Raw genomic sequence first — 15,272 nt, forward strand, 5'->3', positions numbered from 1 at the left:
GTCTTGGGTAGTCAGACACTTAAAGGTTACTGAGTCAGGCCTGAGAATATGAAGGGTCACTGGCTCAGACACAAAATCTACTGGGAAAACACAGTGGACACTCAGTGGATAAGAATTTCCTCTCCTTAATTATGATTGAAGAACCCCCTGTGGTCTTAGCCCACTGATGATGTGGCTGTATATGTTAGATGGTGGTGGATAATGGAGGTGGTTTGTGTGTTTTTGCAGGGCATGGCTTTCTCCCTGGAGGAGCGTCTCCAGCTGGGGATCCACGGCCTGCTACCTCCCTGCTTCATCAGCCAGGACGTCCAGCTGCTCCGGGTGCTCAAGAACTTCGACATGAAGAGAGACGACCTGGACAGGTGAGGCTTACACTCATAACACAGACAGAAACCTCTACTCACTACCATGACATAGTATCTTTTTATCTTCTATCACCTTCAAATCAGTAGAGCTGAATTTTGGATTCCCCAGAGGATTCCCCTGCCTCTGTGTACACTGATCCTACATCTGGAAGCCTTCAAAACTGAGAGGCAGATTAGCTATCAGCCCTCAGAGATCTACATCCATCTCCGAACACTGTATATTTTACTAAACAGATCTCCACACTCTTCTCCCCCCCCCATTTCTCCGTCTCCTCCCTGTTCTCCTTCATGAGTGTTTTTATAACCTCTGCAGCGACCAAATGAAAACTTCAGCTCAGTTTTGCATGCTCCATTAGATGCTTAGGAGTCTTAGCTGTTAGCATTATGTAATGATTCGCCTCATGCCTCAGTCTGGGCTCTTTGATCAACAGGATCAGACCTCATTCTGAAGCCGTAGCCTGTTTTACTGTTTTGAATTATATGCGGAGTGCAGAATATTATCAGTGTGAAATTGCCCTGTATTCCACTCTCCAGCTCTCAGTCTGCCGTTCCATCAGCTGTCACTCCCGATGTCAGGGATGAGTGAGTTGCTTGTGAGACAGGATTTAGGGTCAACAGGAACTAGACCATTTTCCACCATAGCAACATCGACAGCTAAAAACAGTCATTATGAGCTTGTTACTGCCATTCCCATGCCCTCTCACAGTCACTGACAATCTATCTCTGGGCCTCAAGTGCGTTCCAGCTTTGGGCTTTGGTCCCGTGGATTAAGGACTGCTATTTGCCTGCCATTGCTCAAACCTGCTGTGTTTACTTACAGTCTGTTCCCCCACTCTGAATCCTTCTTTGGTATTTATTACTGGACGCTGTAATTTATTTTTTACGACCATAACCTTTTCTATTTTAATCAGATATCTAGACTCTAGACATATTTTCTTTCAGTGGAATTGATGTATTTTTGAATTATTGTGACAAATTTTCAGCACAGAGAACAGCGCTGTAAGCACGTGAATTAATGATCTTAGATGATGGAGTGACTTAAGTACCCACTGTGACTGTGTAGTTAACAAAGGAAGTGGATGTTCAAAGGCATTGCCAACTGAAATACTGCAGTATATAAAATGCTGCAGCTAAGGCCTCATATACAGTGAGGTTGTTAGAAAGCAGTAACACGCTTAAAATTAGCCAGCCAGTGGCACCATGAAGGAGGGGGTGGGGGGGGGGTGGGGGGGCCCACTACCACATCCCCCCACCCTCACCGGAAATAATTGGAGGCTGACATTAGTGTCTTTAAGAGGATGTGGTGCCTAAGTTTTTTTAAGCTAAGTTGCAATAATGTCAGCATAGCTTATTGGGCAGGGGGCTAAATAACACCCCAAAGTAAGTCTAAATTTGGGCGAGGTAACAACTAGCATGGTCATTTTCAACAGAGTCCCTTGAACCAGGGGCGGACTGGCCATCTGGAGGTTCTGGAGAATCACAGAACGGCTGGTACTCCAGGACGGCCGGCAGCCGCCATGCAGTCATCACCGTTTTGTTTTTTTGTTTGTTTGTTTTTTTCCTTTTTCTCCCTGATAATCTACTGTTCCACGTCCAGTCTGCTAGGTGGCAGCCTTTAAATTGGATGCCAGCCGGCCCATAGATATCTATGAGCCCGCCGGCCAATCAAATTGAAGAAGAAGGAAGCGCATACCATATGTGCACCGGTTGTTGTGGGCTGGGCCGAGTCAAAGTCCAGGGCTGTTTTTCAGTCCCAGTCCGCCCCTGCCTTGAACTCTCACCTCAAGATATCATGTTGGTACCCACAAGTCTCTGAACTAATGACTTCTTCCCAGTAAAGGTTTTGTTCCTTACAATCAATGTACCCCATTGAAATTAAAGCTGTATATTTGTCTTTCTAAGAGAAAGTAGCCTATTTGAAGAACAATGAATTGAAAGGGCTCATTTACGCTCAACATTAGATACGTAAATGGACACGGATGGAGCCTTCTGTCCGTTCTCTGCGTTCATTTTATTAGCATTTCTGCATGTTTTCTAAAAGGTTACAGATACGTAAACAACAGGGCAGTACTACTGGAGCTCGTGGGAGCAGTGTAGCATAGTTCAGGTGCGATATGACTGTAGGAGACATCAAAGACATTTTAAAAAATGGCAGAACGGAACAAATTGGTACAATAGTGAAAAGAATTCTCCGTCCACGTGTTGTGATAGTTTTAATGGCCTCAAAGACCTCTGGGGTCTACAACGCTGCTTCGATGAAAGGTGCATTATTACAACCTCCTTCACTGTCGCCTTGTTTGTTGTTCTGCCATCAAGTGCCGTCTAGTTCCTGTATTTATGCTATCATGAGGGATGCATGGAAGTATGCGGGAAATGATTTTAACAGCACATGAAACTGACCTATCGATTTTTGTATTTAAAGGGAGTATAAATGAGCCCTAATATGTATTAAACATATGAAAACAGGATTTTTCTGGAACTCACAATGTTAACTGCACCGGTATTAGTCTATACACATAAGAAAATTGGTAATATCACCGTAAAATAATAGTATATCAGTATGAGATTCCTTAACTCTTCATATTGACATAGCCTTCAACTAGCCTATTTACTTCAACAATGTAATAGAATTCCTGAAATTTAATTTTGGCTTTTGGTCTTGGTGTGCCACCACGAGATTTTCAGTGACCCCCCTGTGAAAAATTTCTGGGGCCACCACTGAAGCCAGCAGATCACTCATGCTAAAACAGATCAAGATTCAGATAGATTGTGTCCTGGCTGCTTCAGCAGGTTGACTTTAAAGGAAACACTGCACTCAGTAAGTCAGCGTGGATCCTGCTTTATAAAGCAGTGTGTACTGTAAATATTCCTGTTTCCTGGGTGCGGGCAGTGCACACGCCTTTTATGGTTAAGAATGGAGAAAGAAAGCTCCCTTAATGTCTGCCAGCATAAAATCAAACAATGGCACACTGCTGTAATATGTTAGGATTTGATGTGGGGATTTAATTATAGTTTTGTTTGCTGAGTCAGAGCAACTGATTGACAGTGCGAAGTGAAGTCATCAAAAGCTTGTCTTTGCGATGTCCTTAATTTTCATTCTTAAAGGGGCACATCACCTATTTTAAGATCAGTTTACTTGTCACAACATGCTTTCACTCTGCCTATGAAAGCAGTTGTATAATGTTAACATCATTGTTCATTGTCTAAAGTCTATGGCTGTGAAGGAAGGTTTCTAAAGTCTGAGAAAATCATCTTGATGCTTTTGGGAGCTAAAAGTAAAGATGTGCAACCAACAATTTTTCTATTGTCAGTTAATCTGATGATAATTTTCTCGAATTGCCGATTTATTGTTTGGTCCATGAAGGGTCAGAAAATAATGTAAAATGTCCATCACAGTTTTCTGAAGCCCAAGATCACTTCTTAAAACCTCCAAATATTCATTTCACTACAAAGTAAGACAAGAAAAAATAGCATATTCAGACACAGGACTTTCACCCAGAAGACAGGTTTGATTCCAATGTGAAACCAATATTTACACCCAACCCTGAACATTTTCTAAACCTACTGTAACCATAATGTTGCTTTGGTGCCTGAGGAAAGTGAAAGTGAAACCTTATGAACTAGTAACACCCATTGAATGGCCCAATGACGGTCTTCTGAACCCACCAGTAGGTTGCGCAGGCCCCCTACTGACCCATATCTAGGGGCTTATACAGATAATGACTATTCCATGGGCTGATAACATCCCGATCGGCCAATGTTTCCTGGAAAAATGACCTAAACAATGAATCTCTTATCAAAATAGTTCTTGTCTGAATGATGAATTAATTTTCTATAGTAATTATCTATTGTTTCGACTCTATCTTGTCTCTATTTATTTTTATCTGTTTTGAAATCTGTTTCTCATAAACCCTTATTGTGATTCAAATGAGGGAGTGAAGTACTCATCGCACACAATGTTGCAAATGATTAATCATTAGTATGAGCTATAATATACAATGAGAATATGACATTTACACTGTTTTGTAATGATGTTCGTCCTATCCTAACAAGAGACATAATGCTCTGACTACGGGACCTCATCATGTACACCATTGATACAGGCTGACATCAGAATTTATTCTTAGCTCTCCACATTTCATCGTCTTTCCTAGTAGATGGAGTTTGCTCAGTTTCATGGAGATAGCACAGTTGTCATCACATGGGCTGACTCCATGACGACTCAGTAAACTCTATCAGTTGAGGAGTTTGACATGTGGTTGAAAGCTCTGGAAAAAAAAATAGTTTCTTTTTTTTGTCAAATTTCCCTCAAACACAAAAATTACCTTTCACGCAAAAACAAACAAATGTTTTTCGTTGGGATACACCGAAATGAAAATTTGTGGCTGAAGCCGAATAATATTAAACGCTTGGCCGAATACCGAGTACCGAATACCGAATATTGTTGTTTAGTTTTTCATTAGTTTTTACAGATGAACCCCCTCCAGATAAGTGTTGTCAGGGTACTAATATTGGAACCCACTGTATGATACCAATGAAAATATCATGGTTCTGAATACTATCAGGATACCACAGCGAAAATGAGGCAGGTGTGCCTTTTGTCATTTATAAAAAGATAAATCACTTTTCTATAATACATCAATGATATTTCAATGGAATAAATTACTTATTGACTTATTCATACTTCAAAAACAGCATCAATAAGTGATTAACATAGGGGGGACTGAAATAAAATAAATAAATAAAATAAAAATCAACCAGCCACCCTCCTCCTCTGATAAGTCCCTTCATAAGTAACGAACAGTCCCTAAAGTGCGGTGAGGTTTGTGGGCCGTGAACGGCTCGTTTCTCCTCTGACACGTCACATACCTGTGTTCGGCTGGCTCGGCTGTCCAGGTACTTTTGGGCAGTCATGACGCCAAGAAGAGGATATTATTGGTGCCGAATTCTCCGTCGCCGGTAAGCCGATGGCCGCCGTATTTGACAGGAATAGGCTACATTACTGTCTGTGTCTGTGACCACCGTTCAACCCACAATCTGTGGGATTCGCCTTTCGTTTCTGCTGGTGGTTGAAATCTGTAGGCTGCTCGCACAGCGTGCTGAATGATTTAAGCCTATTTTGCTTGCTCAAAACTATTTTTAGTCACAAATGCGAGTGCCGTGACAGGCGGACTGCCGACATTTTACTCCGCCGGTCACGGCACGCTGTTTGATTGCGTTATCAAAACACGCCACTATTATTCGGCCTTGCTTTTAACTTATTCCACTGAATACCGAATGTGTGGTTTTTTGCAATATTCGGTGGAATATATTCGGTTACCGAATATTCGGTGCATCCCTAGTTTTTTGTACTTTTACAGTTAGAAACAGGGACATATGCTTGGTGTCAGTCTATGGCAAAATGTATTTCAGCTCCATACTGTAAGGCATACAAAAACCCTTCATGTGATAAATTGCATGTGGCAGAAACTAATGCAGTTCACCAATATGAAAACAGTGCTCCTCAAGAGCAACTGTCACCACCGTGCATTGTGCAGCTGCTGTAGCCTAATCTATAGCAGGGAGGGCGTGCATGCTTTTTATCCCCTCAACAAGAGGCACCTTGTGCTCTTGGCTTTATGGAAACTTCTCTGATTAGGAATAGAGCCCTTTCTGGCGTGCTCTGCTTAATTTGGGTTGTATGCAAACCATTTAGTGCCCGGTCAACCTACAGAACAAAGAGCTTGTGTAGGCTATCTGAATGGCAGATTTTTATTCTGTGTATTTTTCCAATCATTTGGAACATAACTTTCTTTTCTCTGACAAACTCTCTTTCAAGTGTTCCTTGCAGTTCCTCCAGAAACACTCAGGATTTAACATCTGACTTTAATAAACCCCTCTTCCATTCAGCAGGTATGAGTCCTCAAGATGTTTAAGATTAACATGCTGTGTTTCCCTCCTTGCTCCTCCCTGTCACTCCCAGATATGTGTTTCTGATGGGGCTCCAGGACCGCAACGAGAAACTGTTCTATCGGGTGCTAATGTCAGACATCGAAAGGTTCATGCCCATCATCTACACCCCCACTGTGGGCCTGGCCTGCCAGCAATATGGCCTGATATTTAGAAGACCGAGGTGAGACACACACACTGATGAATTATAAAAGTGCATTGCCAAGTTGCAGTGCAAAATAAATCCTCTTTTTTCCCGCTGCTTTGAACAGGCAGTAAGCCAAGAGGAAGCTGGTCTCTGTTCCCACCCAGTCAGTCTTTCACTACTCAATTATTAAGTGTTTTATGATATTGGTTGTATTATTGTTTTTGTTACGGCACTTGATATCAGTAAGTATTGTCAACCACTGACTGTGCGGTGCCAATATTTCATTGCTTCAGGCTGCTTTTTCTCACATATAGTACGCTGGAAAGCACTGCCTGGTGACAGACATATATATTCATATATAAATGTTTGTCAGCTAAAGATATATATAAATGAATGCGAGTTGAGGGTGAAAGTAACCAAGATGCCATCACTGCCATGGCATCTCTCTACAAAAAAATGAGAAGAGATGCCAAAAAATTGCAAAAATAGACTTGAAAGATTGTAATGTTTACATACAAAATGTTTACACTTGGCTGAGGTGGAAAAGTAGGTGTATTGCTAACTACAAAACACAATGAAGTGCAATAGTTTCTTGCTGAGGTCTTGCTAGCTGGGCTGGGAACACTGCATTTTTTTTCTGGCTAAGTTTTTTGGAGTTTTATAAAACACAAGAAATCATGGAATTAAAGTTTGTTGATCAGAATGTTAGTTGGATTTAAACTTTTACAACCAGACTGTGGATTTCAGTTAAAATCTTAATGTTTTTTTCCCCAGAGCTGTCAAAAACAAAATGTTTGATATGAAAAACTTCCGCATTTAAATACTTTCATCTGTTGGAGGGAGAGAAATGCTGATTGTGATCAACTCTTTATCCAAACATCTCTGCTTTCACTGTCAGTGAATGCATTCAGACAGACTTGGCCAACACAGCTAACTAAAGCTAAATCAGGCAGCAGATTTGGTTTTAAAATGAACAGGCTGACATGCAAACAGCAGGCTTTTTGGCTAGTTCTCTTTGTAATATCAAAGGCAGGAGTTTTGTGATCTTTGGGGGGCATTATTTTGCCTGAGGCTCCACTAAATTGACAGACTTAAAAGTCTTTATGTCTAGAAGCATGCCTACTAAAACTACAGCAGATTGTCCAATGATGTGATGAATTACAATCAAACCAAAAGCTCAAGGACTCTTGAAGCATGTGTGCATGTGTACAGTATGTTACTTGGAAGTTGCGGTAGCCATTTCAGCTTGAGTTTGGTCAGACAGCTCAGCTCAAGGCAAACCACTGTAAGCTGCAAAAATCAGTTTAGGGTTCACCTTGAGTGGATCTGGCTCTGCTCCTTGCAGACAGCCGATCATTGGTTTCTTCTCCTTGTCTACTGTAAACACACTTTCACTCTCTGTCTCACACACACACGCACACCTTTCTGCTGGTATCTGTTTTCCCTCAAATAGGTTCATGAAGTCCAAGTCTCTCCCAATCTGACAGCAGCACTCCCTAAGCAGTTACTAATAGATATTAGGTTGATAGGACTTTTATTCCCAGTGCTGCATTCAGGGCTGCGCTCTGTTTTACTTGGCCCTGCCTCCCTGCATTTAACCTTTCTCAGGTTACAAGTGTTGGGTTTGTTTTTACTCTAATGAGACTGATAGGAGAAAGACCACCCTAGTCAACAGTTCTTTGTATGCTCTTACACTCACTCACTTCTGTTAGCTATAATCACTGACTCCTTCAAGGACTTAAAAGGATACATATGAGCCACAGCAACCTACAGTGGTTAGCTGTTGTTGGTACTCAGCAGGCATTTCACTAGAGGTGATTGCCATTGGCTGAAATTTTAACAAAATAAGCACAATTTTGACAAGAGCATGATTTAGCATGGTTTTTGAAAGCGCTAGTAACTATTTTGGAATGGTATCCCAAAGTTATGTCACTCCTGGTATTTCTCACTATCATATATCTGCTCTTCAGCAGTGCCAGGATTTTCTGAACAATTCTTTCACAATGACTTTATTTCTATTACCACCACAAATGCTTTTGATAAGCTGTGAAACCCCACTCTTCTGAATTTTGCCCAGGCAGTTTTATTACAAATGCCTACCTTGGGTACATTTAAAATAACCCAAGTTTTCCCATGCACATAACTTTGTTTTCCAACAGCTCTCCATTTCCCCATCCCTGCAGAAATATGTGGAAAATATTCTTAGCATGCGTCCCTTCCTCTCACACTGAGCTGGCTGGAGGAGTCATTTTATACACTCCCTCAGTCTCGCAGCACAGTGGGCCAGGACGTGCTGCCAGAGGCCCTGGGGTTGGGAGTTCGGCCTCTAGGAAATGTGCATCAGGGGGTCAGTTAGCAGAGTACACCAGGGACACAGCCGACTGTCTTTGACGGATCAGGTTTTCTGCCAGACTCCGTCTCTCCACTTGCCATGTCTGATAAAAGGGAATTGAATAAGACCATGATATATATATGAGTCTGCATTTATTGAATCTGTATTGTCTCTGTTTTTAGCCATGCTAGTGAGGTGGCTGTAGGGATAGCCATCGGTTTGTCCACCTCTTTGGTCCAGGCTGAAATATCTCATTAACTATTGGAAGGATGGCAGTAATATTTATAGACATTCATGAGATTACATCCATACATATATATTCATGGTTCCCAGAGGATGCATAGTTTTGACCATTTTGTGGGTTTGAGTGAAATTCATCAACAGATATTGGAGGGATATGCCAGCTGAGTTCAAATTTACAGGGGAATTGAAGGTCTCTGATCCCCCCAATTAAGACTTGGATGTCAGTCGGCTCATCTGCCTTCCTCACTCCCATCATTGCATTGGCTCTTGTGTCTTGTGCAAGCCAGTAGACATGCTGTGGGTTAATGTAAGTGGCTATCTAGCTAGTTTAATAAACTGTACTTAAATGATAGTGCTGTTGTTGTTTGAGTGGGTCTGACTTGCTGGTAGTTTTTTCTAGAATGTTTGTTGGTGACCCCTAACTACAAAAGTTGCCGTGTGGTACGTGCCCCATAGCTGGTGTAATGGACTTAATTTATCATCATCTACAGACAGCAGGCATTACTTTACACAAACATGATACTGTAAGGATTGTGAGACTTTAATTCACTGAAGCAAGTGCCTGTGCTTTACCTGGTTCCCTTTACACCCTAGAGAAACATTTATCCCCCCGGTTTCAAGCAAGTTCAGTTGCCTATGATGTAGTGCAACGTGCAAGCATTGTCATTGTGAGTATGTTAGCATGCAGGCATTAGCATTTAGTTAATGAATGTGTCTGAGTATACCCTCACAGAGCTATAATTGGCATGGCTGTAGACTCTATCTTGTTTTACGATCAGCTCATAGCTAAAGTAAAATATTATTTTTTTTCTAAATCCAGTGTACAGGGCATTTACTCACCAGTACCTCCTAGAAATAGATGTAATGGATTACTAATGCCACTGTACGTGTGTGTGTGTGCGTGTCTTCCAGTGGGACCACCACAGCAGCAGATTAGGTCTCTAATCACTGGCTCTCAGGTATAAAGACTTTCTGTGTGGAAGCAGCAGCCTTTCCTTGTCTTGCCTGACTTTACCAGCTAATCTGCTCCATGAAGACTAAACACTTCGACACCAGGCTCTGTACCAGAGGCCAAAGGTCAAGCCCCATTAAGTGTCAAAACACTGCTGATTCACTGATCTATAGATGGGGCCGAGGGAGGAAAGAGGGCTGGAAAAAGGAACACATTCACATCATCAGAAGATTAGTGGACATGCTTACTTTTATTGGTTTGTAAGTTCATGAGCGGACACAGTGTTTAACAGAGAAAGTTGGTCTGTCTCATCACACAAAGTTTGTTTCTGTTTTCACCATAAATGTAGGTTGTGTACTTTGTTTGACAGCTGAAAGTACTCAGTTGTGATAAATGATAATGCTTGTAGCAGAAAAATGATCCCAAGTATTACGTTAAAGTAATTAAGTGCACTTCAATCATTTCCAGTGTCACCGTGCTCTGTGGTGCACTGCTACCGAGTGTCTAAATAAACTTGTAATAGGCCCTTTTAAAGTAAGAGTTTGCTTGTTCAAGGAGCTCTTGAGGTAAGTGACACAAGCCTATCCATCTTGAGGATGAAGATGGATGATCATTGGTAGCCCATTAGAGGATTCCTTGTTAGAGGTCAAAGGTCAGCGACTCTACAGCTGTCTGACAGAAGCTGGAAAGTAAGACATAGGCATTTTTAAACTCTCTAGAGACAGGACAGGGAAGTGTCCAGATGCTCTCTTTTTTTTTCTGCCATAGTGTTTAGCCCATGGGTCCTCCTGCCTGTCTATTTCATATGAACTGCAAATTTCATGTTGTGAAGGGGCTGTAACTGAGATTTTGAGCCTGTTTAGATGTAGTATAAACATGCGTCTTGGGTGATCCCATCCCAAGTGGACAGCTCTAAGTCTGTCTGCTCACACCTGGCAATAGAATACGTCTCCACATGCATCTTGAGTGACCACATGTGATTGAATCTCTCTTCCCCGCTCTTTATGCAAATAAACAGTTCATTCAACATAATAGGAGACTACTGCTGTAGGATTGTGAGCTCCGTATGGGGGACAATTGATGAGTCTGCCAATACACACACAGTGACAGGCTAACTGTTAGCATCACACAGCTAACATTACCTAACTGTTATTAATGTGTTTTTTTGACAGCATCAGGACGTTTTGGTGTCTGTGTGAGTTTGTTTGGACAGATTACAGCTGCTACTGTCTTAACTTGTGCTAACTGGGCAGAAGTTGAACTGACCATTTGCTGCTTTCAGTGCTGTGTCTAACCCGTGTAACAGCAGCAACAGAAAGTTTGCCAGTCAGGCAGAGAATCAGGTAGGCAAGGGCATCAGCTGAGTAGTTTATCCTTCTGTGTGGCCCAGGACACAGCCAACACACTGCTGAAAGAAGCATGTCATAGCAGGAAGGCATCGGGTGCATTTACACCTGTACTTAGAGCTGTTCATTTGTGATCTGTTCATCCAAGACACATTATAATTCCAGGTGTCAACAGGGCCTTAACCTTAGCCTTGCATAGCCATGTTGGTTCATGGGATTTGCTGACAATAAATATAATTACAAATATGGATTTATAGAATGAAAATAGTACAATACTGCCAGCCTAATTCTTTTAACTGAGAACTGTAGGTCTGAAATGATGCACAATTCACCTCAGGTCTCGACAAAAAAATTAACCCAGTAGACTGAATGACAGCATTAGCAGAATAGCAGTCTGAGGATAACATTTCAATTGGCACATTTGTCCACTCAGGTGCAGAGAGGGTTTGCGATGTTCATCGAAGGAGAACACTTTCGAAGTAATATCCCTGACCCTATCAAATGCATATTGGCCTATTGAGCCTCGTCAGACCCCAAAGAGTGGAGGCTAATGTGTGCGCTGGCTGTGTAAGGCAATTGTTGTCAATATTAACCTGTATCATCATAATTATATTAGACTTTATAGTGCATGTATCAGGTAGTAAAGTATCTGTGTGAGGGTAGTAAAGAATAAAAATCACACAGAATTAAAGTGCTGTTTGATTCTACTGCCCAAAGGATGTACTGTAATATAACCTGAAGAGAGCCATGCTTAGGTCTTGTTAAGCTGAACTTTGATGAAACCAGAGGGGGAGCTGCAGGAGGTTATAAAGGCCTAATGAAAGGCATCAGATGAAACTGCCTTAGCCACCTCTGAAGTGGCACATGCTGGATGATGAAGTGTTCTAACCTTGCAGATTAGGGGCTTCTGAGCTGTGATCTCACCCCGTTGTGGCCCACACACAGTGTTACGCTGCAAGTGTGTGAGGGAAAGTATTTCATCTGGATTGATGAGCATCCAGGGCAAGTAGAAAATAGCCTCGTCTTCTGGATTATTAATCTACACATGATTATTGAACCGCGCTGACCTGCTCAAAACCATGAATGAGAAACAACCACTGATTCCACATCACTTGAGCCCAGAGATATTTTTTTTCCTGATTATGACTGATTGCATGACTTTTGCTGATGTATTTGTTTACCGCATTTCTGCTCCTTGGTAGACCATGAGAGAAGCTCAGAATATGCCTGTGTTGAATTGGAGCAGCACTGGAGAAGTAGGGAGGAGAGAGATGGTTTGGAATTACACTGACCTCATGAGGAACGTGGCAAACATTTGGGATTAATTCCACCCTGGACTTTGAGGGCCTTGTATAACAATATAGAGCTCATGTCCGAGGAAGTTTTGGAGCCAGTGAAAGCAAAGAAACTTAAGGGCACAGTGGACTGTATCTCCAGTTTTCCTGTAGTATCTCCATGTATAATAAATGAATGTATCAGCTAATACCCAACATAAACCCACGGCAGTGTTACAGTTTACTGTGTAAACATGGAAAGTAATCAAACTAAATCTATATTTTAAATAACTGTCTACTTGACTAAGACTACCTGGCTGAATTGTCTGTGACCTGCACTACCAGGGACCATTGCTCATTCAAACTGCCCTAACTTTCCATGACTTAGAGTGGTGGAGCACGGCCGGAGAGCAAGGTGGTTGGATTTGGCTGTTGAAGTGAAAATTTTTAAAGTTTGTTCCATTGTGTCTCTAAGAAACAGCCATGAAATCATTGCAAACATACTCATGTAGGGTTTTTGGTTGGGCTGAGGGCTGTCAACCTAAAAGCCTCCCTGGCAGTCTCTGTCACCGTCTCACTTCACCTTGGAGATGTTTGGCTTCAGTCAGACGCTGGTTGGTCAGGATCCAGTCAGGGTCTGGGAACGCTGTGGTTGTCAGGTCCCAGCTTAATCGACTGACCTGCTGTTAATCATGTTTAGATTTTAAATTTGAGCAACTGCTATAAACAACATTACATAAACCCTGAGAATGGTGTGGCATAGTATGCAAATAAGCATCAAAATCATCATTTTCACATCCGTGTTTCTCTTTCTGATCACTCTTTGATATTTTATTTAACTCCAACTTAAACTGGATATGTGGTGCAGCAGATGTGTGTGCTGTACCATTTTAATGCCTTCACGCTGGCAATAGCTGTGGCTGGAGGCATGATATTTTTGGGTTGTCTGTTCATCTATCCGTACATCCCATTCTCATGACATGATAACTCAAGAAGGCCTTGAGAGAATTCCCTCAAATTTGGCACAAACATCTACTTGGACTCATGAATGAACTGATAAGAATTTGGTGGTTGAAGGTCAAATGTCAAGGTCACTGTGACCTTGCAAAACATACTTTTGGCCATAATTTTTATGCTAATTATGACGAAATTTCACACAAATGTCTAATGGGATAAATTGATTAAGTGATGACATTTTAGTTCCAGAAGTTCAAAGGTCATCTTTACTGTGACAACATAGTATTTGACAAAAAACACTTTGCTGGCCATTGCTCAACGTCATATCTCAGGAACAGAAGGGAAGACATTTGGTCATATACTGAATTGATGACACTAATCTTGACTGCCCACTAATTCTAGTTCATCTTGAATCATATCTGAATAAAGCAGTAATGTCAGTGTTCTGTCATTGGCAGACACCAGCCTGCTATACACCGCATACCAGCAAATATCACCTTGGTCTGTTTAGACATTGCCGTGGTCCTCACTCTTCAATATTATAGTTCCAGGTGTCAACAGGGCCTTAACCTTAGCCTTGCATAGCCATGTTGGTTCATGGGATTTGCTGACAATAAATATAATTACAAATATGGATTTATAGAATGAAAATAGTACAATACTGCCAGCCTAATTCTTTTAACTGAGAACTGTAGGTCTGAAATGATGCACAATTCACCTCAGGTCTCGACAAAAAAATTAACCCAGTAGACTGAATGACAGCATTAGCAGAATAGCAGTCTGAGGATAACATTTTAATTGGCACATTTGTCCACTCAGGTGCAGAGAGGGTTTGCGATGTTCATCGAAGGAGAACACTTTCGAAGTAATATCCCTGACCCTATCAAATGCATATTGGCCTATTGAGCCTCGTCAGACCCCAAAGAGTGGAGGCTAATGTGTGCGCTGGCTGTGTAAGGCAATTGTTGTCAATATTAACCTGTATCATCATAATTATATTAGACTTTATAGTGCATGTATCAGGTAGTAAAGTATCTGTGTGAGGGTAGTAAAGAATAAAAATCACACAGAATTACTGTGACAACATAGTATTTGACAAAAAACACTTTGCTGGCCATTGCTCAACGTCATATCTCAGGAACAGAAGGGAAGACATTTGGTCATATACTGAATTGATGACACTAATCTTGACTGCCCACTAATTCTAGTTCATCTTGAATCATATCTGAATAAAGCAGTAATGTCAGTGTTCTGTCATTGGCAGACACCAGCCTGCTATACACCGCATACCAGCGAATATCACCTTGGTCTGTTTAGACATTGCCGTGGTCCTCACTCTTCAATATTATAGCTGATAAACACAACAGTGCCAAGTGGAGATGACCTGAAAAAGAATTAAAAAGTAAGGCAAGGTGATTAACACAAGAGACTTCCTTTCCGGAGGACTCTTGTCTTACAGATAAAATTACCTCTTCTTCAGTGTTCCTACAGCATCATCCCATTCTCTTTGCCAAGTTGTCAAATAACATCACTTTGTTACACCCCCTTGGCTTGTGATCCCAATGCTGAAGGAACCCTTTAGCATCTTAATGTGACGCAGCTGACATTCAAGTAACTCCATTGTAAACAGCAATATTTGACACTGACAGCAACTGATGTAGTATAAAAAACAAGAAAGTATGCAGAGGGTGGAAGGATGCATCAAACCGACACAGGACTTTCGCCCA

The 15,272-nt window shown here is 41.6% G+C and overlaps 1 protein-coding gene across 1 annotated transcript in view; it reads left to right on the forward strand.

Moving 5' to 3' along the window:
* The window catches only part of me1 (malic enzyme 1, NADP(+)-dependent, cytosolic), a 109,976-nt gene that overhangs the window by 40,434 nt on the left and 54,270 nt on the right, over positions 1-15,272 (forward strand). The window contains exons 2-3 of the mRNA XM_033641716.2: positions 229-362; positions 6,328-6,477. Of these exons, the coding sequence (XP_033497607.1) occupies positions 229-362; positions 6,328-6,477 (284 nt within the window). The remainder of the gene's footprint in view (positions 1-228; positions 363-6,327; positions 6,478-15,272) is intronic.

This window comes from Epinephelus lanceolatus, chromosome 10, assembly GCF_041903045.1.
Source record: "Epinephelus lanceolatus isolate andai-2023 chromosome 10, ASM4190304v1, whole genome shotgun sequence".
NCBI lineage: Eukaryota > Metazoa > Chordata > Actinopteri > Perciformes > Serranidae > Epinephelus > Epinephelus lanceolatus.